At 50.2% G+C, this 27,582-nt stretch overlaps 2 protein-coding genes across 3 annotated transcripts in view; one reads left to right on the top strand and one right to left on the bottom strand.

Moving 5' to 3' along the window:
• Positions 1–562: 562 nt before the first annotated feature.
• ARMC12 (armadillo repeat containing 12) lies at positions 563–20,457 on the bottom strand. Of its 2 annotated transcripts, XM_050787796.1 has the most exons (7): positions 17,165–20,457; positions 15,928–16,073; positions 15,581–15,715; positions 6,700–6,873; positions 6,487–6,558; positions 5,220–5,279; positions 563–934 (listed from the first exon to the last, which is right to left on the bottom strand). In XM_050787796.1, exons 1-7 carry the CDS (start codon positions 17,325–17,327, stop codon positions 800–802), a joined length of 885 nt encoding a protein of 294 aa, XP_050643753.1. In that variant the 5' UTR covers positions 17,328–20,457; the 3' UTR covers positions 563–799. The 2 variants fall into 2 exon arrangements, with proteins under 2 accessions (XP_050643753.1, XP_050643752.1); XM_050787795.1 differs by lacking the exon at positions 563–934 and having other exon boundaries at positions 4,904–5,279.
• Positions 20,458–26,730: 6,273 nt separating this feature from the next.
• The window catches only part of FKBP5 (FKBP prolyl isomerase 5), a 158,878-nt gene continuing 158,026 nt past the window's right edge, over positions 26,731–27,582 (top strand). The window contains exon 1 of the mRNA XM_050787705.1: positions 26,731–26,740. The gene's annotated coding sequence lies outside the window, so the exon portion shown is untranslated. The remainder of the gene's footprint in view (positions 26,741–27,582) is intronic.

Genomic DNA, 27,582 nt, shown 5'->3' with positions numbered 1-27,582 from the left:
AATCCCAGCACTTTGTGAGGCCGAGGCAGGCAGATCGCTTGAGGTCAGGAGTTCAAGACCAGCCTAGCCAACATGGTGAAACCTGGTCTCTACTAAAAATACAAAATTTAGCCAGGCATGATGGTGCACATCCATAATCCCAGCTACTTTGGGAGGCTGAGGCAGGAGAATTGCTTGAACCTGGGAGGCAGAGTTTGCAGTGGGCCAAGATCGTGCCACTGTACTCCAGCCTGGGCAATAGAGCAAGACTCCATCTCAACAACACAAAAAAATAGCTGGGTATGGTGATGGGCACCTGTAATCCTAGTTACTTAGGAGGCTGAGGCAGGAGAATCGCCTGGGGATGCAGAGGTTGCAGTGAACCAAGATCACGCCACTGCACTCCAGCCTGGGCAACAGAGTGAGACTCCGTCTCAAAAACAAACAAACAAAAACATATGTCCTACTTCAAAAAAGAATAAAAGTACAAAGTATGTAAGATTCAAGCTTTAATTTGCCAAATGCCAAGTGAGAGGTTCAGATGAGAAGTGCTGCAGGATGCACCAAAGGCTGGTATGCTTGAAAAAAGATCTCGGCTGCAGTGGGACGTCAACGTTGATGACACTAGAAGGCACAGTCCAGTGGGAAGAAGAGGGAAGGCCATTCTAGCACTCTAAGCAGCAGGAAAGTTGTATCAAAAGTAGGCCGGGCGCAGTGACTCATGCCTGTAATCCCAGCATTTTGGAGGCTGAGGCGGGCAGATCACCTCAGGTCGGGAGTTTGAGACCAGCCTGACCAACATGAAGAAATGCTGTCTCTACTAAAAATACAAAATTAGCTGGGTGTGGTGGCGTATGCATGTAATCCCAGCTACTTGGGAGGCTGAGAGGGAGAATCGCTTGAACCCGGGAGGCGGAGGTTGCGGTGAGTCGAGATTGCGCCATTGCACTCCAACCTGGACAACAAGAGCAAAACTCTGTCTCAAAAAAAGAAAAAAAAAAGTTTGGAGGCATATTCTTTTTATAATAGTAATTTAAAGTAAAAAAAGAGAACACGTTTGGAGCAAAAGTACACATGGTATGATTAGGGCAGCAATGACTAGTTTGCTCCAGTTTGGCTGGAGCAGAGATTTGGCACAGTGGGCTTGAGGCAGGCAAGAGGATCACATTGTGAAGGGCCTTGAATGCAAAGCTAATTCATTTGGTTTTGTCATGTAAAAAAGGGGTCCAGCTGGGCGCGGTGGCTCAAGCCTGTAATCCCAGCACTTTGGGAGTCTGAGACGGGTGGATCACGAGGTCAGGAGATCGAGACCATCCTGGCTAACACGGTGAAACCCCGTCTCTACCAAAAATACAAAAAAAATCTAGCCAGGCGAGGTGGCGGGCACTTGTAGTCCCAACTACTCGGGAGGCTGAGGCAGGAGAATGGCATTAACCCGGGAGGCGGAGCTTGCAGTGAGCCGAGATCCGGCCACTGCACTCCAGCCTGGGCGACAGAGCGAGACTCCATCTCAAAAAAAAAAAAAAGGGGGGGGCCAGTGACCACATCTTTGAGGACAAAACTCAACCTTTTGCTGAGAATACATTTATACCTATGAGATCACATGACTTTGCTTTGAGGCTGAGAAAGATTTCACCATGGCAATGGGGAGCCCCTGAAGGTTTTTGAGAATGGTGCCATGTGGGATTATAAAATTAGCCTGGAGTGTGTAGGGCTGGAGAGGATGGAAACCAGGAGGGGGAAGAGTCAGGCCCAGTGTGGTGGCTCACACCTGTAATCCCAACACTTTGGGAGGCTGAGGAGGGTGGATTGCTTGAGCCCAGGAGTTTGAGACCAGCCTGGGAAACGTGCAAAACCTTGTCTTTACAAAAAAATACAAACGATTAGCTGGGCACGGTGGCACATTCCTGTAGTCCCAGCTACCCAAGGAGGCTGAGGTGGGAGGATCACGTGAGCCTGGGAGGTTGAGGCTGCAGTGAGCCGTGTTTGCACTTTAGCCTGGGAGACAGAGTGAGACCCTGTCTCAAAAAAAAAGAAAAAAAAAAAAAAAAAAGTAGGCAAGTCCTGATGTGGAGGACAGGGCAGTAGCAATGGAAATGGGGGAACGAGGTGGATGTGGTGGGGAGGAGAATTTGAAAGTGATGCCCAACACCTTGTTGGTGACACGGGCACACATGTAGCTGGTCGAAAGGCAATGCTGGCATTGGACAAGTTCCACTGGGGTGGCTGCAGTGTATCCAGCAGCAAGAAGGAGCAGCCTCAGGCCTGAACTCAGGAGGGAGACAAGGGGTGCTGATTCAGATCTGGTAGTGACTGCCCACTCATTCTGGGAGACAGTGACGGGGCTGGCCTCTCTATAGGCTCTGGCTCTTTCCCATCAGCCCATCCTCATCAAGAAACACCCTCCCTATTCCACCTGAGTGATATGACCTTGGGCCAGGGATTAAGTGGTGACAGATTTCCTTAAGTACTTCAGTCCTAAACTGGCCTCTAAAATCCAGAAGCATCAAGATCCTCCTCAATTTCCATAGGTTTTGGCTTAGAATCCATGACCCACTCTTAGGGGGCTTGGATCAAAGCATGTGAGGGGAAAAGAAAAGCTCAGTAGTAGGAGGTTCTAATCCTATTTCTGCCCTAGACCAGTCATGTGACCTTGAGCAAGTCACTTTTCCTTTTTGGGCTTGTTTTCCATGCCAGGGTTGGTCCTGGACGAGACTGGTTTTCAAATCCTACTTCTGAAGAACACCAGGAGCCCGTGGCTGGACCAGCTTCTTTGTCCTAGATTGAGCAGACTCAGGCTGGGAATAGCTCCAACATTAGGTTTCTCTCACATAGTATTTTCTTTTTTTTTTTTTTTTTTTGAGATGGAGCCTCGCTCTGTCGCCCAGGCTGGAGTGCAGTGGCCGGATCTCAGCTCACTGCAAGCTCCACCTCCCGGGTTTACGCCATTCTCCTGCCTCAGCCTCTTGAGTGGCTGGGACTACAGGCGCCCGCCACCTCTCCCGGCTAGTTTTTTGTATTTTTTTAGTAGAGACGGGGTTTCACTGTGTTAGCCAGGATGGTCTCGATCTCCTGACCTCGTGATCCGCCCGTCTCGGCCTCCCAAAGTGCTGGGATTACAGGCTTGAGCCACTGCGCCCGGCCTAGCATTTTCTTAAACCATTAGCAATCCCTACTGTTTCCCAGCAAGGATTCACAGATAAAACAATGAATAAGGGCCAGGTGACCATATTTGGTTTGACAGTCTTCTTGTTTCAGGAAACTTCGTGGTTATGGCGTTATATTCCTCACACCATTGTTCTGGTTTCCAAAGCTTAAGTTTCAATGACTTTTCAGGGTGCTTCATGGAGGACTTCAGGACTCCCCAGTGCCTATAACCTGAAGAGACTGGAGAAACGCTGGAGGCAACACTCTCCAAGGACCTCCCCAGGGATGATTTCTTTTTTTTTTTTGAGATGGAGTTTCACTGTTGTTGCCCAGGCTGGAGTGCAATGGTGCAATCTCGGCTCACTGCAACCTCTGCCTCCTGGGTTCAAGCAATTCTCCTGCTGCAGCTTCCCAAGTAGCCGGGATTACAGGCATGTGCCACCACACCTGGCTAATTTTGTATTTTTAGTAGAGACAAGGTTTCTCTATGTTGGTCAGGCTGGTCTCAAACTCCCAACCTCAGGTGATCTGCCCGCCTCAGCCTCCCAAAGTGCTGGGATTACAGGCATGAGCCACCGCGCCCGGCTTTCTCAGTGATGATTTCATAGCTCCTCAGAGCCCATCTTTGAGGAATGCATGCAGAACACTGTGGCTTACATTCTTTAACTCATACAATCCCCCTTTCTTTTTCCCAACAGCCTCATGAAATCAGTACTATTATTATATGCATTTGACAGATGAGGGGCCTGAAGCTTGAATAGGTTTAATGGCTTCCCTGAGGTCACACAGTTAGTAAGTGACAGAGCTGGGACTTCAAGATAGCACTCTGATTCCAGAGCTCCCTTTCTGACCCAGTATGCCCCAGATCTCTGTCATTAATGCTGTCACCAAGTATCATCAGTTCTTGCTTGGACACGTGGAAAGAATGATCTTCCTTACTCCCTTTGGCTAATGAGATGTGAGCAGAAGTGATGACATTTATCACTGCCACGTAACCTGTCCTTCTGTAATAGTTGTAGAAACACAATGAAGAAGCCTCCCTCAGCCTGGGTCTCTGTGTGAGTTTGTTGTGAAGCAGAGGCCTGCCCTTCCACCCCCACCGCTGATCTGCAATGGGCATGCAGTGTAAACAAGAATTAGTCTTTGCCATGTTTAAGCCACTGAGGTGCGAGTGTTGTTACTGTGGCATAGCCTCGCCCATCCTAATTAACCCAATGCTATCCTGTATCCTGTTGATTATCTTTGGCTTCAATCCCCAAGCCTGCCTTCTTCCAACCCCCTGAAAGCAATGGCTCCACACTGATTTGAAAAGCAGCAAGAGCCAGCCTGGCCAACATGCTGAAACCCCATCTCTACTAAAAATACAAAAATTAACTGGGCGTGGTGGTGGGCGCCTGTAGTCCCAGCTACTCAGGAGGCTGAGGCAGGAGAATGGCGTGAACCCAGGAGGCGGAGGTTGCAGTGAGCCAAGATTGTCCCCCCCCCCCCCCCCCCCCCCCCCCACCCCCCCCCCCCCCCACCCCCCCCCCCCCACTGCCATTGCACTCCAGCCTGGGCAACAGAGCAAGACTCCATCGAAAGAAAAAGAAAGAAGAAAGAGAGAGAGAGAGAGAGGAAGGGAGGGAGGAGAGGGGAGCCAGTCCCCCAAACATAGAAGCGGGGATGTGCTTTGGGAGATAAGCCCATGCTGTGCCACACTCTGGAGCAGAAGTTATGCTGAATGAAATCTCCATCCAGCCCTGGAAGGCCACCGACAGACAATCAAACTTCAGGAAACTTCAAGTTTCTATCCCATACTCATTTATTGGCTCTCCTTAATTTTATTCCGTGTTTTTAAAGTATGAACGACTGGGCTGGCAGGAGGAGGGCCGGGATCTCAAGTCCTGGGGATACTGCAGGCTGACAATGACCTTGCATGCCTGGATCTGAACATCCTCCTCAGGGTGGATGACCAGGGCAAGCAGTCGGTCTGCCAGTCGCGACTCTTCCCCAAAGAGGGATTCATGCAGGGACTGTTCGTTGTAATGCCATTTCACCGCGCGGTAGTGGGGTGCGTTCCGGCCCTCACTCAGCCGCTCAGCAAACACCAGTACCTCATACAGGAGACTCCCTGGCTGTGTGGGCTGGAACAGGTTTAGGAAGTTGGAGTGAACCTGTGATGGGAATAGAGAAAAAATGAGAATAAACTCCTAGGCAAGTTATAAAATTCTTGTTCTTGTATACTCCTATTGCCTAAACTCCCAAACATGCCTAAATTTCAGACTCAGGTATGTAGTAATATTTTAGTTTTTCTTTCATTATTATCCTCTAACTTAATTGCCTTGTGATAAAAAAAAAAAAAAAGAGTGATATGATAATATTCATTCTGGAAAATTTGTTGAGACAAACTTTAAGGCTTAGTGTGTAACTTCTTAAATATTGTGTGTGCGCTTGAGAGGGCTGTGCATTTAATCCTTGTAGACTGTTCTGGGTATGTCTAATGGCTCAAGCTTATTTGTGTTATTCACTAAGAGTATATCCTCACTAGTTTTGGTTTTTTAATCTATCAGTTGCTGCCAGAGTGGTAAAAATATTCCAAATCTCCCACTGTAGTGGTATATTTGTCAATTTCTCCTTTCAATTTTTGTCATATATATTTTGAGGCTATGTTATTAGGTGCATACAAGTTTCGAGTTGCCCTACTCTTCTGGTGAACTGAACCACTGATTATCACAGAGTAACTTTTTCTATCCCTAATAAGGCTCTTTACCATAGTAATTTCCCCCCAATATTAAAATACCTACATTAACTTTTGTTTTGTCTCCTGTGTCCCTAACTCTCAGAGTTCAGGAAACTCCTCAAAGGGGAATCCCAGCCAGGCGCAGTGGTCCACACCTGTAATCCCAGCACTTTGGGAGGCCGAGGTGGGCAGATCATGAGGTCTGGAGATCGAGACCATCTTGGCTAACACGGTGAAACCCCATCTCTACTAAAAATACAAAAAATTAGCTGGGCGTGCTGGTGGGCGCCTGTAGTCCCAGCTACTCGGGAGGCTGAGGCAGGAGAATGGCACAAACCCGGGAGGTGGAGCTTGCAGTGAGCTGAGATCGCGCCACTGCACTCCAGCCTGGGCGACAGAGTAAGACTCGGTCTCAAAAAAAAAAAAAAAAAAAAAAAAAGGGGAATCCCTCTCCCAACAAAATGGCATCTCCTTCTACTGCAGGGAACAGAACAGGGATGATTTTCAATGCATTTAGTGCAGAGGCAGGAAGATAACTAAAACAACTCATCAGGGGTAAATCTGTCTGGAGATGCTATGATTCTTCCCTCCCCCTATACCTGAGTTGCCATTCATCAGCCCCTCTTCAATTTCTTTCTCACCTGGCAGTTGAGAATGTCATAGAGAAGGTCATTCTTCTGTGCCAGGTAGCTCAGCAGTCGTACGGCTTGCACCTGAATAAAGGAAAGAGTAAAGCATGAGAAGGCAGGTGAGTCTGAGCCTGAGCAAGGAAGACATGAACCTCTGCTCCTCTCTCTAAGTGCTGTGCTAGGGCTGGTCAGCAAGACAGGGCCTTGGCCATGGTCCTCAGGCACCTGTGCCAGGATGTAGTCTGACTGCAGGATCTCCATCAAGGCAGGCATCACCCGTCGCAGCTGTGGATGCACATAGTCGGGCAGCGGAAGGTTGTTGAGGAGTCTGAGGCCCGCAATGTGCAATTCTGTGTCCCAGATGGTGGAGATCAGTTCGAGTACTTTGATGGAGTGTTCCTAGGGTGGGGAAGAACAAAAGGGCTTACTTTTACAGGTGATCACCACTATCCCAGTATCTGACTTTACTCTTCACTCTCCCCATGGATGTCCCCTGGGCCAAACTCAATAGACAATTCTCCCTAACTCTCAACATCATTTGACCCAGTGACCCACTCCCACACCTTGAAATTCTTTATTTGGCTTTTTTTTTTTTTTTTTTTTTTTTTTACAGACTTCTTTCCTAGCTCTTCTGCCCAACCTCCTCTTTTCTACCTTCCTCACTCCTGTACCGGTATCATCCAGACTCACAGTGTTAAATACAATCCACATGCTAGTGATTCTCCCCTTTATGTCTCTAGCTCCAGCTATGTTGCCCCTCCCCTGAACTCCAGACTCATATATGCAGCTGCCAATTCCACTTTTCTCCCTGAATGTCTAACAGAGCTCTCAGAGTTAACACGCTCCCCCATCCCCAGACCTGCTCCTTCTATAGCTTTCCCCGTCTCAGCTATGGGTTACACTTTCCTTCCAGTGGCTCGTGCCAAAAATTGTTGGATTCAACTCCTTTCTTTCTCTCACACTCCTTTTCCAATCCTTCAGAAAATCCTGTAGGCACTACCTTCAAAATCTATCAAAATTCAAGCCACTTCTCCTCACCCCAACTTCTACCGCCCTCTTTCAAGCCACTGGCATCTCACCGGGATTTCTGCAATAGCCTCCTGTCTCCCTGCTTCCATTCTGCATCTACTTTCAGAGCAGCTGACATGTTAGACATGTCACTCCTCTGCTCAAGAGCCCCCATTTCATTCAGCGTAAAAGCTAAAGTCCTTACAGTGGCATACGGTCCAATGTGATCTGCCCTGCTCTCCCTACTATTTCTTGGACTCCATCTTCTCTTCTCTCCCTCATGACCAAGGTTCCCATCACAATGGCCTCTTACACATTCTGTGAGCATGCCAGGTACACACCTGTCTTAGGGTGTTTGCGTAGGCTGTGCTCTCTGCTTAGCACACTCTATCCCCAGAGACTCACAACTCACTCTCACACCTCCTTTAAGACTTCATTAAAATGTTACCTTCTCAGTAAGGCCTTCTCTAACCACCCCCATCCCAGCCTTCCTTACCACCCCCCACTGTTATTTTATTTTTCTCTATAGCATTGTCATGTGTAACACACATTTTCGTTTTTTAAATTTTGTTTTTTATTATTTATTTATTTTGAGACAGTCTCACTCTGTTGCCCAGGATGGAGTGGAGCCATCTCGGGTCACTGCAACCTCCGCCTTCCGGGTAGAAGCGATTCTCCTGCCTCAGCCTCCTGAGTAGCTGGGATTACAGGTGTACACCACCGTGCTCAACTAATTTTTGTATTTTTAGTAGAGACGGGGTTTCGCCATGTTGGCCAGGCTAGTCTTGGACTCCTGACCTCAGGTAATACGCCCACCTCGGTCTCCCAAAGTGCTGGGATTACAAGGCATGAGCCACTGCGCCCGGCCTTTATTTTGAAATGATTATAAATTTACAGGAAGTTGCAAAAATAGTACAGCGAGGTCCCAGTGCTCTTCACCCAGTTCCCCTCTATGGTCATATCTTGCATTATAGTACAATTTCAAAACTAAGAAATTGGTGTTGGTGCAATATGTGTGCATAGTTCTATGTCATTTCAGCACATGCATATATTTGTGTAACCACAACTGCAGCCAACAGATTATCCCACCAGAACTGTCCCATTGCCACAAAGATCTCTGTCAAGAGACCCCTTTAGAGTCACTCCCACCTGCTCCCCCAGCCCAAAGCCCAGGCAACCACTTGTGTTTTCCATCTCTATATATGACCCTTTAAGTTTGAGGATATTATATAAATGAAATCACACTTTATGTGATCATTTGAGATCGGCTTTTTTCACTCAGCATAATGCCCTTGAGAGCCATCCAAGTTGTTGTGCATATCAATATTACGTTTTTATTTTTATTACTAAGTAGCATTCCATGGTAATGGCTATACCAGTTTGTTTAACTATTCACTTATTGACAGACATTTTTGGTTGTTTCCAGTTTGGGTCTATTCCACATAAAACTGCTATCAACAATCGTGTACTGGTTTTTGTGCAGATGTAAGTTTTCATTTCTCTAGGATAAATGCCCAAGAGTTCAACTGCTGGTTGGTAAATGTATGTTTAGTTCTGAAAGAAACTGCCAAACTATTTTCCAGAGTGGCTGCTGTACCATTTTATATTCCCACCAGCAATATAGGAAAGATCCAGTTTTTCTATATCTTTGCCAGCATTTGGTATTGTCACTAATTTTGATTTTAGATCTTCTAATAGGTGCACAGTAATATCTCAGCGTGGTCTTCACTGCATTTCCCTAATGGCTGGTGATATTACACATGGTTTCATGTGCTTATTTGCCATCCATATATTCTCTTCAGTGAAATATCTGTTCATGTCTTTTGCCCATTTCCTAATTGGACTGCTTGTTTTAACATTCAGGGTTGTTTTTGTTTTTGTTTTTAGACGTAGTCTCACTCTGTCACCCAGGCTCGAATGCAGTGGCGTGATCTCAGTTCACTGCAACCTCCATCTCCTAGGTTCAAGTGATTCTCCTGTCTCAGTCCCCTGAGTAACTGGGATTACAGGTGCCCACCATCACACCTGGCTAGTTTTTGTATTTTTAGTAGAGACGGGGTTTCACCATGCTGGCCAGGCTGGTCTCAAACCCCTGACCTCATGATACACCATGCCCAGCCTAATATTCAGTTTTGAAAGGACTTGATATAATTTAGCTGAGTCCTTTATCAGATATGCGATTTTCAAATCTACTCCCCCAGCCAGGCACGGTGGCTCAAACCTCTAATCCCAGCACTTTGGGAGGTCAAGGCAGGCAGATCATGAGGTCAAGAGACTGAGACCATCCTGGCCAACATGGTGAAACCCCATCTCTACTAAAAATACAAAAATTAGCCAGGCGTGGTGGTGCATGGCTGTAGTCCCAGCTACTCAGGAGGCTGAGGCAGGAGAATGGCGTGAACCCAGGAGGCGGAGGTTGCAGTGAGCCGAAATCACTCCACTGCACTCCAGCCTGGGTGACAGAGCAAGACTCCATCTCAAACAAACAAAAAAACAACAAAAAAACAATTATACTCTCCCAGTCTGCAGCTTTTTTCATCCTCTTAACAGGATCTTTCATGGAGCAAATGTTTTTAATTTTAATAAAGTCCAATGTATTGATTTTCCTTTTATAAATCATGCTTTTGGTGTCATGAACTCTTCACCAAGCCCAACATCCCAAGAGATTTTCTTCTCCCCTTTTTTTTTTTTTTTGAGATGGAATCTCACTCCCATCACACAGGCTGGAATGCAGTGTCGTGATCTCGGCTCACTGCAACCTCTACCTCCTGGGTTCAAGTGATTCTCCTTCCTCAGCCTCCTGAGTAGCTGGGATTACAGGCCTCCTGGATTCAAGATTTTCTTCTTGAAAACTACATCACCCCTACCCAGTCTCCTTTATCCACTCCCCAACTTTTATTTTACTCCATGGCACTTACCACATGAAACACACTATATATTTTACTTATTTGTGTATTGCTTGCCTTGCCATGTTAGAATATAAATTCCACAAGCACAGGGATCTTCCCTGTTCTGTTTACTGCTTTCTCTCCTGTACTTAGAGAGCGTGTTGGCACAAAGTGTTCAATATTACATTTATTGAGTGAATAAAGGGATCTTGGGTCCTAGGATGCAAGATGCGTGCAGGACGCGGTGGCTCACGCCTTTAATCCCAGCACTTTGCGAGGCCGAGGCAGGCAGATCACCTGAGCTTGGGAGTTTGGGATCAGCCTGACCAACTTGGAGAAACCCTATCTCTACTACAAATACAAAAAATTAGCCGGGTGTGGTGGCGCATGCCTGTAATCCCAGCTACTTGGGAGGCTGAGGCAGGAGAATCGCTTGAATCCAGGAGGCGGAGGTTGCGGTGAGCCGAGATCGCGCCATTGCACTCCAGCCTGGGCAACAAGAGCGAAACTCCGTCTCAAAAAAAAGTAAGATGCTTAGACCTAGAGGTATTACCAAAGACAGGTAACCTCACGAGCTGCACCTTTATGAGCCATGTAAGAAGTAAGCAGAGTTCTGGAGTGGAAGTGAGCACTCCCATCAGTACCCTGCTCTTCCCTTCCCCTACCCCTCAAAAACCGTGGAGACCTGCAGGACAGGCGGGAGTCAGCAAGTCTGGGACAGGGTTTTAGAATGAGGGAACAGCAGCAGGGGAGCATGTGAGAGCGCAAAGCATGCATTGTACATTGCTGGGGTTAGGGCAAGGAGGTGCAGCCCATCGCCAATCATGCACTTTATGCTGAGAGCCTTGAGGCAGACCCAAAGAGCCTGATGGTCCAAGAGCCCCCTAGAGAGAGTGGGCTGATTTAGGGAATGGGGTGAGCTCCATTTTGGATATGTTGGGTTAGAGAACTTGGAGGGCATCTAAGTGGATATGCCTAGTAGCAGCTGGCCATGGGGAAGGCAGGGGAGCCCACAGGCTGCAGAGATCCAGAAGGGCACAGCTAGATGGAAATTTAGACCAAGGAGTAACTACTTTCACCTGAAAAGAAACCAGGGGTCAGGCCCTCAGGAAAAAGACACTGGAGAAAAGGAAGAAAGGGGCTCAGGCTGCCTGCATCAGAATTTCCTGGGGGATTTGTGAAAAAGTTCTCCTGTTGAACTGAACTCTCTGGGCATGCAGTCCCAAAATCTTTGTTTTGTTTTTTGTTTTTTGAGATGGAGTCTCGTTCTGTGGCCCAGGCTAGAGTGCAACGGTGCTATCTTGGCTCACTGTAAGCCTCCGTCTCCCGGGTTCAAGTGATTCTCCTGCCTCAGTCTCCCCGGTAGCTGGGATTACAGGCACCCGCCACTACGCCTGGCTAATTTTTGTATTTTTAGTAGAGACAGTTTCACCACGTTGGCCAGGCTGGTCTCGAACTCCTGACCTCAGGTGATCTGCCCAACTCAGCCTCCCAAAGTGCTGGGATTACAGGCTTGAACCACCATGCCCAGCCAAAATATTTGCTTTTAACAAGCTCTCCAGGTGATTATAATATGCTTGAGAATCACAACCTGACCAGGCGTGGTGGCTCACACCTGCAATCCCAGCACTTTGCGAGGCTGAGGCGGGTGGATCACTTGAGCTCAGGAGTTTGAGACCAGCCTGAACAACATGGCAAAACCCCACCTCTACAAAAAGTACAAAAATTAGCCGGGGTATTGATGCATGCCTGTAATCCCAGCTACTAGGGAGGTTGAGGCGGGAGGATCACTTGAGTCCTGGAGGTGGAGGTTGCAGTGAGCCAAGATCGCACCACTGCACTTGAGAAGGCTGAGGGATAAGGCAGCAAGCAGAGATCTCTCCAGGTATATTTTTCTGTTTGTTTCTCAATCTGTTTTTATTCTTTTGTGTGTTTGCTTTTATTGATATATCATAGTTGTGCATATTTTGAGGATACATGTAAAGAGAAGTTTTTCCCCAAAAAAGTTTGATACCAAAAAGTAAAATGTGGATCACACACGGTGGCTCATATCTGTAATCCCAGCAGTTTGGGAGGCCCAGACAGGCAGATCACTTGAGGCCAGGAGTTTGAGACCAGCCCGGTCAACATGGTGAAACCCTGTCTTTACTAAAATACAAAAAAATTAGCCAGGCGTGGTGGTGCACGCCTGTGATTCCAGCTACTCTGGAAGCTGAGGCACAAGAATTGCTTGAACCTGGGAGGCAGAGGTTGTAGTGAGCCGGGATCATGCCACTGCACTCCAGCCTGGGCAACAGAGCAAGACTCTGTCTTAAAAAAAAAAACGCGAAATTATCAAATGTTGTGAGGTTATGACACAACAGAAAACTCGTGCAGGGCTGGTGGGGTGAAAATGGATACCACTCTCCTGGAAAAGTTGGGCATACCCTTTGACCAAACCATTCCACGCCTGCGTACACACCCTGTAATCCTCTCAGGCACACAGGGAAATGAACACAAGAATGTTCACAGCATAATGTGAGTGTGACAAGCACCTGGAAACAATGCAAATGTCTACCAACGGGCAAGTGGCAGAGTGTCACGAAAGAGACTGCCACAGAGCGGTGAAAGAGACCCAGGCGGGAGGATCCCTTGAGCCCAGGAGTTCAGGGCCAGCCTGAGAAACATAGCGAGGCCCCGTCTCTACAAAAAATACAAAAATTAGCCAGGCATGGTGGTGCACACCTGTAATCGTAGCTACTAGTGGGGCTGAGGTGGAGGATTGCTTGAGCCCAGGAAGTCAAGGCTGCAGTGAGCCAACATCGCGCCACTGCACTCTAGCCTGAGCAACAGAATGAGACCTGCCTCAAAAAAAAAAAAAAAAAAAAAAAAAAAAAAGGAGGCAGAGCTGCCCAACCACAGAACAGAAACCATCTACTTGCATGTACATGAAGCTTAAAAACATACCAGACTATATCTTACCTCTTTATTATCTGCTGTGCCCTGCTAGAATGTGCAAGGACACATACATATATGGTAAAACTACAAAGAAAATTCGGAACTGCTAAACAAAATGCAGGGCAATGACTGCCTCTGGTGGGGGCAGCTGAGATGGGGGAGGGGGCTGTGCTCTATTTCTTGGCCTGGGCATGTTCTGTTTTATTGTTATTCCTTCTACCTTACACATATACGATATTTGCGAGTTTTACGTATTTCATTTGTTTTTAATTTGGGAGAGACAGACTATTTGCCAGGAAGAGATGTGGAGGTCAAGGAAGAGGTTTTTTGGTTTATGCTTTGTAAGATGGGAGGGGTTGGAGCCTACTGCGTGCTGACGGGGAGCATAAGCAATCAGAGAGGCCCTTAAGGAAGGGGTGGGAGGCAGGATTGAGACTATCACTGGCCACAGACCAGGAGAAAGCCATTTTTTCATGGCAGCAGCAGGAAAGCAGGGAGGATGGGTGTGGATACTATAAGTTTGGGGGTATAATAGCAGGGAAAGGGGGAAGTGACATGTGGTATTTTACATTTTCTCTATGGAGAAATGGAGAAGGTATCCTTGGCCCTGACACCAACCTCCGATTAACACAGCCACAGGGGATGGAGTATAAAAAATACATCTGATCTTTGTCCCTAGTTCCAGGAACAGAGCTCCTGAAACCTTTGGAATTTCCTGAGTGACAGCAGTGTCCTTTGTTACTGCAAACCAACCCTTTTTGGTCACAACAGAGCTTATGCTAATGAAGTGACTCCAGGCAGGGCCCTTGGATAGCTTCTGGTTACCAGAAAGACCAAGGCATGATTAGAAGGTTGGGATTTTCAGCTTCGCTCCCAACTTCTGGGGAGGGGTGAGCAGCTGGACATGATTTAATTCATCAAGACTACATAATAAAAACCTCTAATCAATGGAGTTCAAAGAGCTTCCTGGTTGTTGAACACATGGAGGTACTGGGAACAGCAGGGCGCTCCTGAAGTGGGCCTGTGGCAGGCCTCCATAACAACTGTTTCAGTGCTGACTGCGTGGTTAAGTTAAATGTTAAAAGCCAGTGCCGTTACACAAAGGCTGGGATGTAACAAAAGCCCACCAAGAGTTTTGCTTAGGCCTTTCCTGGACCTTAAAGCATGACAAAATAATGAAGGAATTCTTAATGGGACCCATTCAGGATTAAACAAGTTTTACTGGGGGTCTGAGGAAGCTCCCCAGGCCTCCACAAACAAGTTTATTGGGGGTCTGAAGGAATTCCTCAAAACTCCTTCATTTAGCAGGAAACAAAATAAGGGTAATCACCTCAGCACCTGGACCCATTTAGATTAAGTAAATTTACTGAGGCTTCAGAGGAAGGTCTTTAGGACTCAGACCTTAGTTATAGATTAAAAGAAGTTAATCACTTATGTCTTTAGATAAATGCACACTTACACATAGACATATAGCTTAGAAGGTAACAAGCTCTGAAAAACTTTGTAATTTTGAGTTGGTCTGGCGATAATGTCCAGGCCTTCTCCCTGTAACCGGTTACAGAAATAAAAACTCTCTTCCTCCCCAGTTCATCTGCATCTCGTTATTGGGCCACGAGCAATAGCAGCCCGACCCTCAGTTTGGTCTGGGAACAGGCCTGGAAGCTCCGTCCCTGACACCCTGCCCTATGTGTCTCCTCCATTTGGCTGTTCCTGAGTTGTGTCCTTTATTGAAAAACAGTAGCAGTAAGTAAAGTACTTTCCTGAGTTCTGGGAGCCATTTTAGCAAATTACTAAATCTAAAAAGGGAGTTGTGGGAACCCCCGAATTCATAGTGGGCCAGTCGGAAGTCAGACCTATGACTGGTACCTGAAGTTGGGGGGAAGTCTTGGGGGACTCAGCACTTAACCTGTGAGGTCTGCTCTAACTATGGATAGTGTCTGAACTGAATTGAATTGTTGAACACCCAGCCAGTGTTGGGAATTGGTTGGTGTCAGAAAAACGTGGCAGTGGCAGTAGCAGGGAGCTTGTGGGGTAGCGGGGGTCCTTCTATTTGGGGTGGAGAGATACCACTAGTGCCTCAATTCAGTTTCATCCTGAAATTCAAAGGCCTTCATGACCCTGCTGGGAATCTGACCACCGTTTTCCCACCTATTTCTGGGTTACAAATTCACACCCAAACAAACTTCTGGAACATGCCCATTTATCCTATGGCAATTAAAGGACTTAAGGACTATAGGCATCCTGCGAGCCCCACCACTCATCCCTAGGCTCACCTGGATTTTAAGCCTGAATTTTCTGATGCCAGAGAAAGCTTTAAGTGTATTCAGAGCTTGGGTTTTGACACTGTTGTCCTTGTCATCCAGCATGTAGCCCAACAACACGATGTCATCCGTAGTACAAGCAGAGGCCTGGAGTACGTGGGGAGAGATGGAAGAGGCAGGAGAAGCGGGTGTTCTGGGCCCACTGACCCCCACGTCACCAAGATCCCTCAGCATACCCCTCCCACTATCAGCCAGAGAGAGGTCCCAGGATACAGTCTGGCCATTCCAGGGGCAGGGATCGGCCGTAACCCCCAGGGGCCGGGCCGGCTAGGGGGGACCTCCTGCTTCCCTTCCCTCACCTCAGCCTCCAGCAAGTACACACAGCGAGTGATACTGTGCAGGATCATGCTCTTGGCGTACTCATCCTGTTTGCACTCCAAAGAGTTGAGGAGCCTCCGGAGCTCACCCGAGTCCCGCCCGTGCCGCTCTCGTTCGACTGCCAGGCCTAGACAGCCACCCCAGCCCAGTTCAGGCTGTGGACTCAGAAGTGATGAAAGAATGGGGTTGGGAAGTGGGGGACAGAGACCTGGGGACAAGGCTGTCTTGCCTTTTCTTTCTTTTTTTTTTTTTTGAGACAGAGTCTCATTCCGTCACCCAGGCTGGAGTACAGTGGCGCGATCTCGGCTCACTGCAAGCTCTGCCTCCTGGGTTCATGCCATTCTCCTGCCTCAGCCTCCTGAGTAGCTGGGACTTCAAGTGCCTGCCACCACGCCCAGCTAATTTTTTTGTATTTTTTAGTAGAGACGGGGTTTCACCGTGTTAGCCAGGATGGTCTCGAGCTCCTGGTCTCAAGCTCCTGACCTCATGATTCGCCCACTTCGGCCTCCCAAAGTGCTAGGATTACAGGCGTGAGCCACCGCGCCCGGCCTTGCCTTGCCTTGCCTTGCCTTTTCGGAGAAGCCTTCTCGCCATATGCAGGACCACCATGTACAGTTGAACGAATGTTTACTGCACAAGGGCACCCTATCTAATGTGGTATTGTCCATAACGTACCATCATAGATTTGTCCATTTACTCTAACAACTGTCTGGCATTTGGCGGTAACAAGTAGTATTTTATCATAACCCGTATATGGTAATGATCTTCCAGTAGATGGCAATAAAGAGTCTTGCAGAAGGGGCTCATTTTCCTACTCTGCACAAAAGAACATGTGGACTAGTGGAAGCTCTGGGCCTATAGTAAGTCCTCCAATTTTCCCTTTCCTTAAAGCCTCAAGTTCCTGGGGCAGAAAATGCAGGGAGCTGCTGACACCAAGTTTCCGAGAAGTGGAATCCTGCGAGCCAGAGGAAATGTAGCATTTGGAGACCTGCGAGATGAGTCTGAGGATCCACTTGAGTGAGATCCAGGGACCCTGAGCTAGCATCTCTAGCAGGGCCTTGCCTAGGACGCTGCAGGGTGGGCTTGAGGAAGGTGGAGAAGAGAAAGACAAAGGAAAGAGGAACTTGGAGGTGTCACCTTTGGGCCCTCCCACAGCAGAGGCCTCGGGAGCAGGTGCCTCCTGGGGCAGAGCCCTCTCCCCAGGGCCCGGACACTCACGGGCGATGCAGATGGGTGAGTTGGTACAGAGGGGCGGTTTGCATTTTATGCCGGCCTTGATGGCCTTGTAGAGCAGGTAGATCGCCCCGGCGCCTGTGGCCAGGCTCACTACACTTTTGCGGATGTCCAGTTGCCCCAGGTATTGGGGGATGCTCTTGCCCATGACTTCAGTGTTGCCCTGGGCCCGGGTGAGAGCTAGGCCCAAGGCACCTATGGGGGGCCTTCCGGAACCAGAACTCTGGCAGGGTCAGGAACCAGGGTACCAGAATTGGAACCCAGGCAACAAAGGAAACTGGGGAGATGATGGGATGGAGGGTAGTGGTCAGGAAATGGGGCAGCCAGGGGTGCTTGAGAACAGATGGAGCCAGTCACAGTGGCCCACACCTGTAATCCCAGCACTTTGGGAGGCCAAGGTGGGCGGATCACTTGAGGTCAGGAGTTCGAGACCAGCCTGGCCAATATGGTGAAACCTTGTCTTTACTAAAAATACAAAAAAATTAGCCAGGCGTCATGGCATACACGTGTAATCCCAGCTACTCAGTGGACTGAGGCAGGAGAATCACTTGAGCGTGGGAGGTTGAGGTTGCAGTGAGCCGACATGCCACTGTACTCCAGCCTAAGCAACAGATCAAGACTCCATTTCAAAAAAAAAGAGAAGATTCTGCTTTAGAGACCACAGGAGATGAAACATAAGACGGAAGGGGAATAAAAGGGGAGAGGGCAGAAGGGTCCTTCACATCCCCTTTTCCTTAAGGTGGGGCCCCAGTAGGTAGTGCCAGAGGCTGCCCTTCTGCCATTAGAGGGCAGCAGAGGTCCATTTCTGGGCTGAGCCCTTAGGGCATTTCTGGGAGGGGTGTTTGGGGTATGCCTATTGACAACCCTGTTCCTTTTCTTTCCGGGCTTTCCCATCTGTGATCGCTCCACCCGAGATCTACCCCTGGGCCTTAGGGTGTTTCTTCAGGTAGGGTTCCCTCCCTGCATCAGAGGATGAAAAGGAGGGGAGCATCTTAGAAAGCATGCACAGACTCTGAGGCAAATCCACCCTTTTCCAGCATCTGCGCGTTGCCCTAAAGTTTACCTGTTTGATAAAAAGCTCTTGAGGACAGCAACCTTTGCATCTCCAGCCTAGAATCTTGTACTTAGCAGGTGGTTTAAGTCATGTTCTACCATTCTTTAAGGACTTGGGGGCAGAACAATGACAGTGTCTAGTAACTGGGGCTCCAGACCCATCTAACCAGAGTGACCTTGGAGGAGAAAGGATTGCCTTTGCCTTAGTCTGTTTCTGCATTTGTAACCTAAAGGGATTCAGATTTACCATTGTAAAACTCAAAGATTAAAATGTGAGTAAGTCTGTGCCTTTCAGCTAAATCTGGAAGTACCAACTCTCAGCCTCCCCAGAAGTACAATGAGGCTGGAGTCAGAAGATGCCACCACCCCAGAGGATGTGAGCTTACCTGTGGAGGCCTTGATCCCCACCACTAGGATGGGGCAGGTGAGACCAGACCCTTCCCTCTTCCCCACCATGGTCTCCCTACACCCTCTGACCCCACTCTCTGTCACAGAACAGGCAAGTGGCCAGTTCCAAACTAGGGTGACGCCCATGGCCAGTGCTGAGCATGCTGCACCAGAACAGGTGTTCACCCACCTGGCCCTGAGCCCTTTTCTGGGAGAACGGGGACAGAAGGCTCTGAGTCCTGGGCTGCACCCAGGATGGAAGGAGGTAGAGAAACAGGCAAACAGCATATCCAATGATGCCATGGCCAGCCAGGCCTGCCCACTCAGAGCCTTGGCCCAGTACACCCTAGGCGGCAGGCGGGGAACAAGCAACACTCCTGGGTGGCCATTCTCTTCCTGTCCTCATCCTCCTCAAGGGTCATTCCTGGCACTCCACTCAGCCCCAAGGTGGATGACTGCATGAACTCCCTAGGGTGAGGGGTGAGTAGAAGCCCACGAAGCCCCCCTACTGCCATGCAACCCCATCGCATCTCCACTGAACTCTGGGCAGAAAACGGCTGCCTGATGGGAGCTGTTATTTAGGTTCCAAGACTACTTTGGTGGCTCTGAGAATAAATTCTTCAAGGCAATGTCCTTGCTCTGCCCTTCTCCAGGGTGGGACCCAGAGTTACTGGCCCCTCCATCCCATGGAGCTGATTCTGCAACCCTCACTTCCTAAGCACATGTAAGGCTCACCTATTCTTTAAAGACCTGCAAAAAGTGTTCTTTCTTGGCTGCAACCTAACTCCCTCCTGCCACACCTAAGGCCCATTTCTTCTGGTTCTGCCCTCAAATGATTCAGAGAGATTAGAGGCAGAGTTATTCCTAGAGTGACATTTTTACTAGTCCACAGTACAACAAAAAAAGACAATGGAATATCTATTTGTTGGCATAAAGTCCATTGACCATCTTTTCTTGGGAATAATTGTTTTCCTTCTTCTTTTTTTTTTTTTTTTTTTCTCTTTTTTGAGACGGGGTCTCACTCTCTCACCCAGGTTGGAGCTCAGTGGTGTGATATTGGTTCACTGCAACCTCTGCCTCCCAGACTCAAGCAATCCTCTCGCCTCAGCCTTCCAAGTAGCTGGGACTATAGGCATGCGCCACCACACCGGGCTAATTTTTTGTATTTTTGGTAGAGACAGGGTTTTGCCATGTTGCCCAGTCTGGTCTCGAACACCTGAGCTCAGGCAATCCATCCGCCTTGGCCTCCCAAAGTGCTGGAATTACAGGCATGAGCCACCGTGCCTGGCTGGGACTAACAGATTCAGATGATGTCATTCCTATTTTGAGAATTAAAATGTATTTATTAGGTCAGGCGTGGTGGCTCACACTTGTAGTCTCAGCACTTTGGGAGGCTGAGGTGAGTGGATCTCTTGAGCCCAGGAGTTTCGAGCCTGGCCTGGGCTCAAGCAAAACCCCCCCTCTACAAAAAATACAAAAATTAGTTCAGCATGGTGGTGCATCTCTGTAGTCCCAGCTACTCTGGAGGCTGAGGCGGTAGGACTGCCTGAACCTGGGAGGCAGAGGTTGCAGTGAGTTGAGATCACACTACTGCACTCCAGCCTGGGTGACAGAGCCAGACTCTGTCTCAAAAAAACAGAAGTATTTTCTTTAATGATGGTGATAATAGATGGTAGGTACGTTCTGTGTGCTCTTAGGGAGCATAAATTAAAAGCTGCAGCTCTTTATGGGAACCTGGCTTTCACTTGTTTTCTTGCTTTTTCTGTCAAATCCAGAAATCTGGAACCACTGGTTAAAGAGAAGTCTGACAGGCAAAATACACACAGCCAGCTGTGAGTTACTTACCTGCCTTACCCAGGAAAAGGACATGGGCTGCTCAAGCACACACCTCTTTGCCATCTATGCCAGCATTTTTACCTTCAAGGCCGATGTTCTCATCATGTTAAGTACATTTGAGTTTAGTAAATAAGTACGGGTTCTAGCCAGGGTTCAAAACCAGTTCAGGGCAGGGCGCGGTGGCTCAAGCCTGTAATCCCAGCACTTTGGGAGTCGGAGACAGGCAGATCACAAGGTCAGAGTGGCCAGCCTGGCCAACATGGGGAAACCGCGTCTCTACTAAAAAATACAAAAATTAGCTGGTGATGTGTACCTGTAATCCCAGCTACTCAGGAGGCTGAGGCAGAACTGCTTGAACCCACGAGGCGGAGGCTGCAGTGAATCGAGATCGCACCACTGCACTCCATCCTGGCAACAGAGGGAGACTCCGTCTCAAAACCAGTTTAGTCGCGGATTTAGCTTTGTGGTCTCCTTGTGCCTCATTTTCCCCACCTGTAAAATAGAAACAATAAGACTTACTTCATGGGATTGTGAGGATTAAGTAAAGCACTTGGAACAGTGCCCAGCACACAGAGCTCAACAAATGTTGACTATAATCCTAATTATCTCCGCAGGTTTCACCTGGACAACATGTGGGGTGTGAGCAGGCAGTGAGAACACAGATGGTAGCCCTCAATGCATCCCAGCCTGAAAAGCACATGAGTCAGCCCTTCCTTCCACTTACCCACTACCTCTCACGCTAGTCGTTGTCTTTTTTTTTTTTTTTTTTTTTTTTGATACGAGTCTGGCTCTGTCTCCCAGGTTGCAGTGCAGTGGCGCCATCTCGGCTCACTGCAAACTCGGCCTCCCAGGTTCGAGCAATTCTTGTGCCTCGGCTTGCCGAGTAGCTGGAACTACAGGCGTGCACCACCGCGCCTGGTTAATTTTTGTATTTTTAGTGGACTGGATTTCACCATTTCGGCCAGGCTGGTCCCGAACTCCTGCTCTCAGGTGATCTGCCTGCCTCGGCCTCTCAAAGTGCTGGGATTACAGGCGTAAACCACCACACCAGACCTCCCTGGTCTTCTTAAAGTGAATCAATCCGAATTCCTGTAATCCATGTAACTGCTTTGAGTGACTCTGGAACCTTCTTTGAAGCCCCCACAAATACCTAAAAGAGGAGCAGGAGCGCTACAACACATTCCCCTAAACTGTGTTTCTAAGAACCATCCAACTACCTGTGGAACCCTAAGGCCCCTTCCTCATCTCTTTACCAATATCCTGGCAATGGTTGTTTGAGCCTAGTTAATGACAGAAGCTCCAGCCAGATGCTGTTGGGGGTCCTCTACGAAAAGACACCGCCATTCCCGAGGGTGATACTGCAGCGGCCCAGTACTTGTGCGCATAGAAGCTAAGGGGAAATTGCCCTACCCTAAACTCCAGTGAAAAGCCCTTTGCAGTCCGACAGGCTTGCATTCACATCCCAGCAGTGTGGGGTTTGGACAAATTCCATAATCTGAGTCTGTTTCCTCTTCTAGAACGCGAGTCTATGAATTCCTGTCTACTGCCTGGAAGTGCCGCTGTCAGGACTGACTAAGATAATGTGTGTACTTTCGGTGCACAGGGGACGCTCAACACGTGCGAGCTTCCCTTGCAGAAAACCAAGAGATGAAAGGCTGGGGGCCGCCCCTGCCTTGACGTGCATCCCATACTCTCCGAGATCATCTCTCCCCAGCTAGCGCTTACTCCTGCCCAGGAACCAGATCCTGGGGCCTCCGGGTAGCTCCGGCTAAGGCGCGGGAAGCAGAGGGGGCCAGCGCCCCCAGAGGAGGAGGTTGGGGGGGGAAGGAGGCCGCGCCTTTCCCCGCCCCGGGCCTCCCCCCGTCTTGCTCTCCCTCCCCGGACTACCTCCTCCCCCCGCGCGCATCCGGCGACGGGCACAGGATGTTCTTTCGCTCCCGTCCCCGCTCCGCCCCCGCTCTCACTTTCTCTTCGCTCCCCTCCCCCACTCGCGCCGCGCCCGGCGCCGGCACCTAATTTAACTCTTTCTCTCCCGCGCTCGTTGGCGCCTGTGCGCCTCCTGGGCGGGGGTCCCATCCTTCCCGCCCGCCCCCCAGGACGTGGAGCGAGGGGGCTGCCCGGGAAGGGGCGGGCCTGAGCTGAGCGCTGGGCCCAGGTTCTCAGGATCCTTTAGCCCGCAGCTGGTGGAGAGGGCTCACCGGGATCCGGCACTCTAGAACCCCCGCTAGTTCACCCGGGTAAGGGTGGGGGTGGAGATGGGTACCCACACTCGAGACAGCTGCGCGCCCAAGAAAGGCGGCCAGGCGGGCTTAGATGCTGGCCCGGCGGGGGGCGAGTAGGGTCAAGGGCCACCAACCTCATCCTCCCCCCAGGTTCGGATGCGGAGGGGCCCAGGGCACCAGCAGAGGATGGAGAGAGGCCACGCCCCTCGGCGACGTCACTGATGTCAAGGCAACCGGGGGCGGGACGGTGGGCTACTGAAGGGCAGACCTCAGGGAATTGAGGCTGCCGGTGGCTCTGGGACGGGGTGGGGGTGGGGGCGCAGCAGGGGCGGGCTTTTCAATTTGCTTCAGTCAATGATGTCCAAAAAACGGAGTGAGGGTCAGCTTCTGTTCGCTCTTTGATTCAACAGGCATTTATTGAGCGTTATGCTTGGGGCTGTGCTTAGGCACTGGGATATTGCGTGCCATCCGAACCCTGCCAGTTGTTGTGAACTACGGTAGGGTGGCTCTGCGTCCCTGGAACGGACGTAATTATTAACAGTGCCCCTTTTCAAGTTTAAAGTGTCCCAGTATGAGCAGTAGTTAAGGAACACCTTTCTCCCAATTCAGAAAAGGCTCCAACCATATGGGGAAGGAATATAAACTATTGGGTACAACAGGCACTTTCCTGGTGCTTTGTATTCTCTGTAATTTTTGCCCCTCATTCTGCAAAACGAGTGTCACTAGCGGCTTTTACAGACGAAGAAACTGGCTCAGAGAGGTTAAGAGACTTACCCAGGGCCAAACAGCTAAGTGTTGGAACCAGGATCCAGACCCAAGTTTTATGTGCCCTCCAAAGTATTTCGTGCCTGCTTCTCAAAATAAGTAGATGATGTCAAATAAATAAAAGACACTGTCCCTGCCATTAAAAAGCCTACAGTCTATGGGAGAAGAGGTTTAAAATACTGCAGGACATAACTAAGCAATAAAACATAAAAAAGATTAGGTGGGGCACGGTAGCTCACTCCTGTAATCCCAGCACTTTGGGAGGCTGAGGCGGGTGGATCACCTGAGGTCAGGAGTTTGAGACCAGCCTGACCAATATGGTGAAACCCCGTCTCTACTAAAAATGCAAATATTAGCTGGGCGTGGTGGTGTTCAACTGAAGTCCCAGCTACACGGGAGGCTCAGATAGGAGAATTGCTTGAACTGGGGAGGCAGAGGTTGCAATGAGCCGAGATCGCCCCACTGCACTCCACCCTGGGCGACAGAGCAAGACTCAAATCTCAAAAAAAGAAAAAAAAAGGAAAAGATTAAAGGCAGCTCACAGGCTCAGAGGGAAGCCACTAGTTATGCCACTCTCCTTTCCACATTCTGCCCTCCTCTGTGGTTTTGTCTCTTACTGAACAGGGACTCCTAGCAGGCATCTGCCCTCATTCTACTCTGCACCCAAGGTTTTGCAGTTGGTATTTGCCACAACCTTCCTGATATTAATTTGGATGTCAGCCTCTCCCTTCCCCACCAGCTCCCCACCTCCAGCCACCTAAGATTTTGGGGAAATGAAAAACAGTGGCCCTTCAAAACAAAAGGGCCCCAGTGAGCATTGGGAAGCTAATAGGCTTGATGGGACTGGGGAGACCAAGGCAGGAGAGAGAATTGGAACGGTGGAAAGGGAACACCACCAAATGGATGGGTCACTTGAGGAACATTTGCTGCCCTCCTGCTGTGCAGGAGGCACTGCACTCAACCCTGTGGCCTGGACATGCCATGAGTGAATTCAGGTCCCATCTCACAGAGAATACACAGCTTAGCTAGTGTACTCACTGTGCTTGGTTGAGGAGTCTGAAGTTGATAACATACACAATAAATGATGTTTGAGAAAGATTATTCCAGCAGGGTGTGTAGGAGGAAGGAAAAAGAAAGGACAGTGTAGCAGCTGCTGTGAGAATTTGGGCCAAAGGTGGAATCTATGGGGCTGGAGGGGAAAGGGTGAAGGAGAAAAGTAATGAACAAACAATATATTTTGAAATAAAAGCAACAAAGGGAAGAATTTGATAAGATATCAGACATAAGGATGATGAAGGAGAGAAAGTAGTTAAACATTAATCTACCTTTGCAGTGAGTTTCAGGACTGGGAGGGTCATGGTGGGCAATGGGGAGGAGCTGGTGTGAGGGACATGAATATGAGTTCAGTCACTTCTAGGCCATGTAAGGGCAGGTGTCCCGTAGGTGACTGGACTTGGAGATAGGGAAGTCCAGAAGAGCAGTGGGCTGCTGTCTGAGAGTGTCCCTGTCATAGCCTCGAGCAATCACTGACCTGGGATCACGGACAGATTTCAAGCATCAGGAAGAAGGTGGGAGTAGATGGCAGTGAAGGTGCCTCCCAACTGGGAGATGCAGTGTGCATTGGCTGGGTGAGAGCCTGTGTGGGAAGTGTGATGTATGTATGGGAAGGGGGTCCACGGCTCAGGCCTGTGTTGGCATCTTTAGCCACAGAGGGTGCCAGAGATGCCATCAGATGGCAGGAGGCCCAGGTAAGGCACTTCAGCAGCCTGAGGTCCCTCCCCTAGGCCCACCCTCAAAGGCCCTGGAGCCCAGGCCTATGCTGCCTGCCAGGGCCTTTCCCGGAACCACTCCTCCCCGCCTGCCCTGGCACTCTCCAGGCACAAAGCATCCCTCAGGGCACTGCGCAGCACCCCAGGAAGCTGGGACGTGGGGCAGGTCCCCATCCCCAGGAAGAGCCCTGCTCTGGGCTGCTGTCATCATCACAATGGCCCCACAAGATGCCAGGAGACAGCATAGGGACAGCATAAGTCCCCAGTGGGGACCCCAAATGGGACCCCATTTCCCCTGCATAGAGGTGGAAGGAGGAGGTTTGTGGCTAGGTGGCAGGATTCCTGGGTCTTTATTGTGGTTTGGGGGTGGGGGCAGAAAAGCAGGGTCTCAGGCTTCAAAACACCACACCACCTGCCTGTTCCTCCCTCCGAGGAGGAAATCTTCAGGGGCCTTGTGGTTTTGAGGGGAGGGGGCAGGAAGAGACTCTGAACTCTGGGTCAGCTGAGGACAGAGATAGGGGAGATCCTCTTGCCCTATGTCCCACTTTTCTCCTAGGATCCTCTTCCTGGGCTCTCTACTCCGCCACTACCCTAGAACAAACTCCTACCTCTGTTTGCAACTAAGAGTTACATCCCCCATGCCAAGACCTTCCGAGGCGTCCCAGAGGGGTGAGGTTTGGGGAAAACAGAACATGTACACAGCAGCTGTGTGCCTGGCCACACCTGTCGGGTGGGGTGAGGAGAGTGCTCCTCCCAGGTGGGCAGAGCCTGCTGCGCTCAGGCTGGGGGCTGGGAAACGCTTTAATACAGGGGCTAGATGGCAGAGAGATGCGCAAACCGGCCACGTGGAGGTCCAGCGCGGTAGGCTCGGGCGCAAGCAGAGGAGCGGGCCGTACGCTCGCCCCTCCCGTTCCAGGGAGCCGCCGAGTGCCGGGTCGTCGCTGACCGCAGGCTGCAAGAGCGGTTGATCTGGTGAGCGAGCACACCCACTTACCCAGCTGCTGAGTCAGGCTGTTCTCGCTCGCGCTCGCCCGCCCGCCCGCCCGCTCGGGACATTGTGTTCCAGCCCCGGCGCGCTGGCAGCGGGCCCAGGCGCTCACACCAGCCTCCTCGCCCTGTTTGTGCTCGCGGCTTGCGCTCGGCGCGCAGCCTCCCGGCCGCCGCAACCATGCGATTGCACGCTGGGGCAGGGGCTGGCCAGCAACCTCCGGGGTGCGCGTGGGCCCCGCAGCCCTGCCCACTCACCGGCCTTGGAGCACCCAGGCCTAGCCATCCCCCATTTGCCCCTGGTTGGGTACCCCAGGCTTGGGTGGCGCCTGGATTAGCACAGCTGGGGGAGGGAGCAGGTGTGGGGAGCTCTACGAGCAGAAGGAGCCACCCAGGCTGCCGCCAGCGCTCTCCAGCGCTCAGTCCGTGCCTCTCCAGCGCTTAGTCCAGGAGGCAAGAGGAGGATAGCTGGAGCTCGCCAGCCCCAGACTTGCGAGACCTGGGACGCAGTCATGTGACAACGGAAGCCCGTGTTGAGGGGGCCAATTCAAGCAATCCCCAGGAGGAGCCTCCCCTTTCCTAGCCTCCCTTCCCTGATCCTTCACAGCAGCCTGGAACACGGAGACTCCAGGGATTCCCGGGGCTGGCAAACCAAGCCCAGCCCTTTTGGACGGTTTGGGAAATCCCTGGCAGGACGCCGGGAGTAGGGAGAGCCCAGACACTGGCGGGTGGGTGTGGACGACAGGGTGGAAGAAGGGCAAGGCCAAGGAAGACGACCCCAAGCTGACCCTGGAATCTGACCCTTCCCTGTGTTTAGCTCCAAACCCCCGGTTTATTCAGAGCCACGTTTTCTCCATCCTTCTGTGGAAAGACATCACTAAGTGCTGGTCCTAAAGATCCCACTGTCTCCAAACCAGGGAGGGGACAAAGCATTTATATAGCACGTCTGCCATGAGGAAGGCTCTGTGTTGGGTCCTGCTAGAGAATGTCACTATGAGGTTAAGACACAGTCCTGAAGTCCTTTGTTCTCTCTCCTTCCCACCTTCACAGTTTGCTGTGCCATTTCTCATGCCAGGAGTGCCCGTCCTCCCTGTCTACCCATCTCTGCTGCTCCAGTTCATAAAGCTTCCTTGAAACAGTGCCAGCCAAATCTGATTCCCGTCTCCTCTGAACGCCCAGCACACTCAGTTTGTACCTTTCTCACGGCACAGCGTGTGGCCTGTCTCATATTCTAGCGATCTGTTTACTAATCCTGTTCTTCTAACCAGATTAGAAAGTCCTTGAGGCAGAAACAAAGTCTGCTTCTTCTTTGAGCCCTCTCCTCTACTGCCCCCGCCTCCCGCCACCATTCCAACTCATCCCCCACAGGCCAGGCTCGGCACCG

The sequence above is a fragment of the Macaca thibetana genome, chromosome 4, assembly GCF_024542745.1.
Source record: "Macaca thibetana thibetana isolate TM-01 chromosome 4, ASM2454274v1, whole genome shotgun sequence".
NCBI lineage: Eukaryota > Metazoa > Chordata > Mammalia > Primates > Cercopithecidae > Macaca > Macaca thibetana.
This window is presented reverse-complemented; position numbering and strand designations above follow the sequence as displayed.

What these genes read in the sequence shown, in the direction of transcription:
- ARMC12 (XM_050787795.1), bottom strand. Translation starts at nt 17,327, where the DNA reads ATGGGCAAGAGCATCCCCCAATACCTGGGGCAACTGGACATCCGCAAA. An exon ending in CAGACTACATCCTGGCACAG is followed by an intron (nt 6,559 to 6,699) that starts GTGCCTGAGGAC and finishes TCCTTTATTCAG; the next exon opens with GTGCAAGCCGTACGACTGCT. An exon ending in ATGACATTCTCAACTGCCAG is followed by an intron (nt 5,280 to 6,486) that starts GTGAGAAAGAAA and finishes TTCCCATCACAG; the next exon opens with GTTCACTCCAACTTCCTAAA.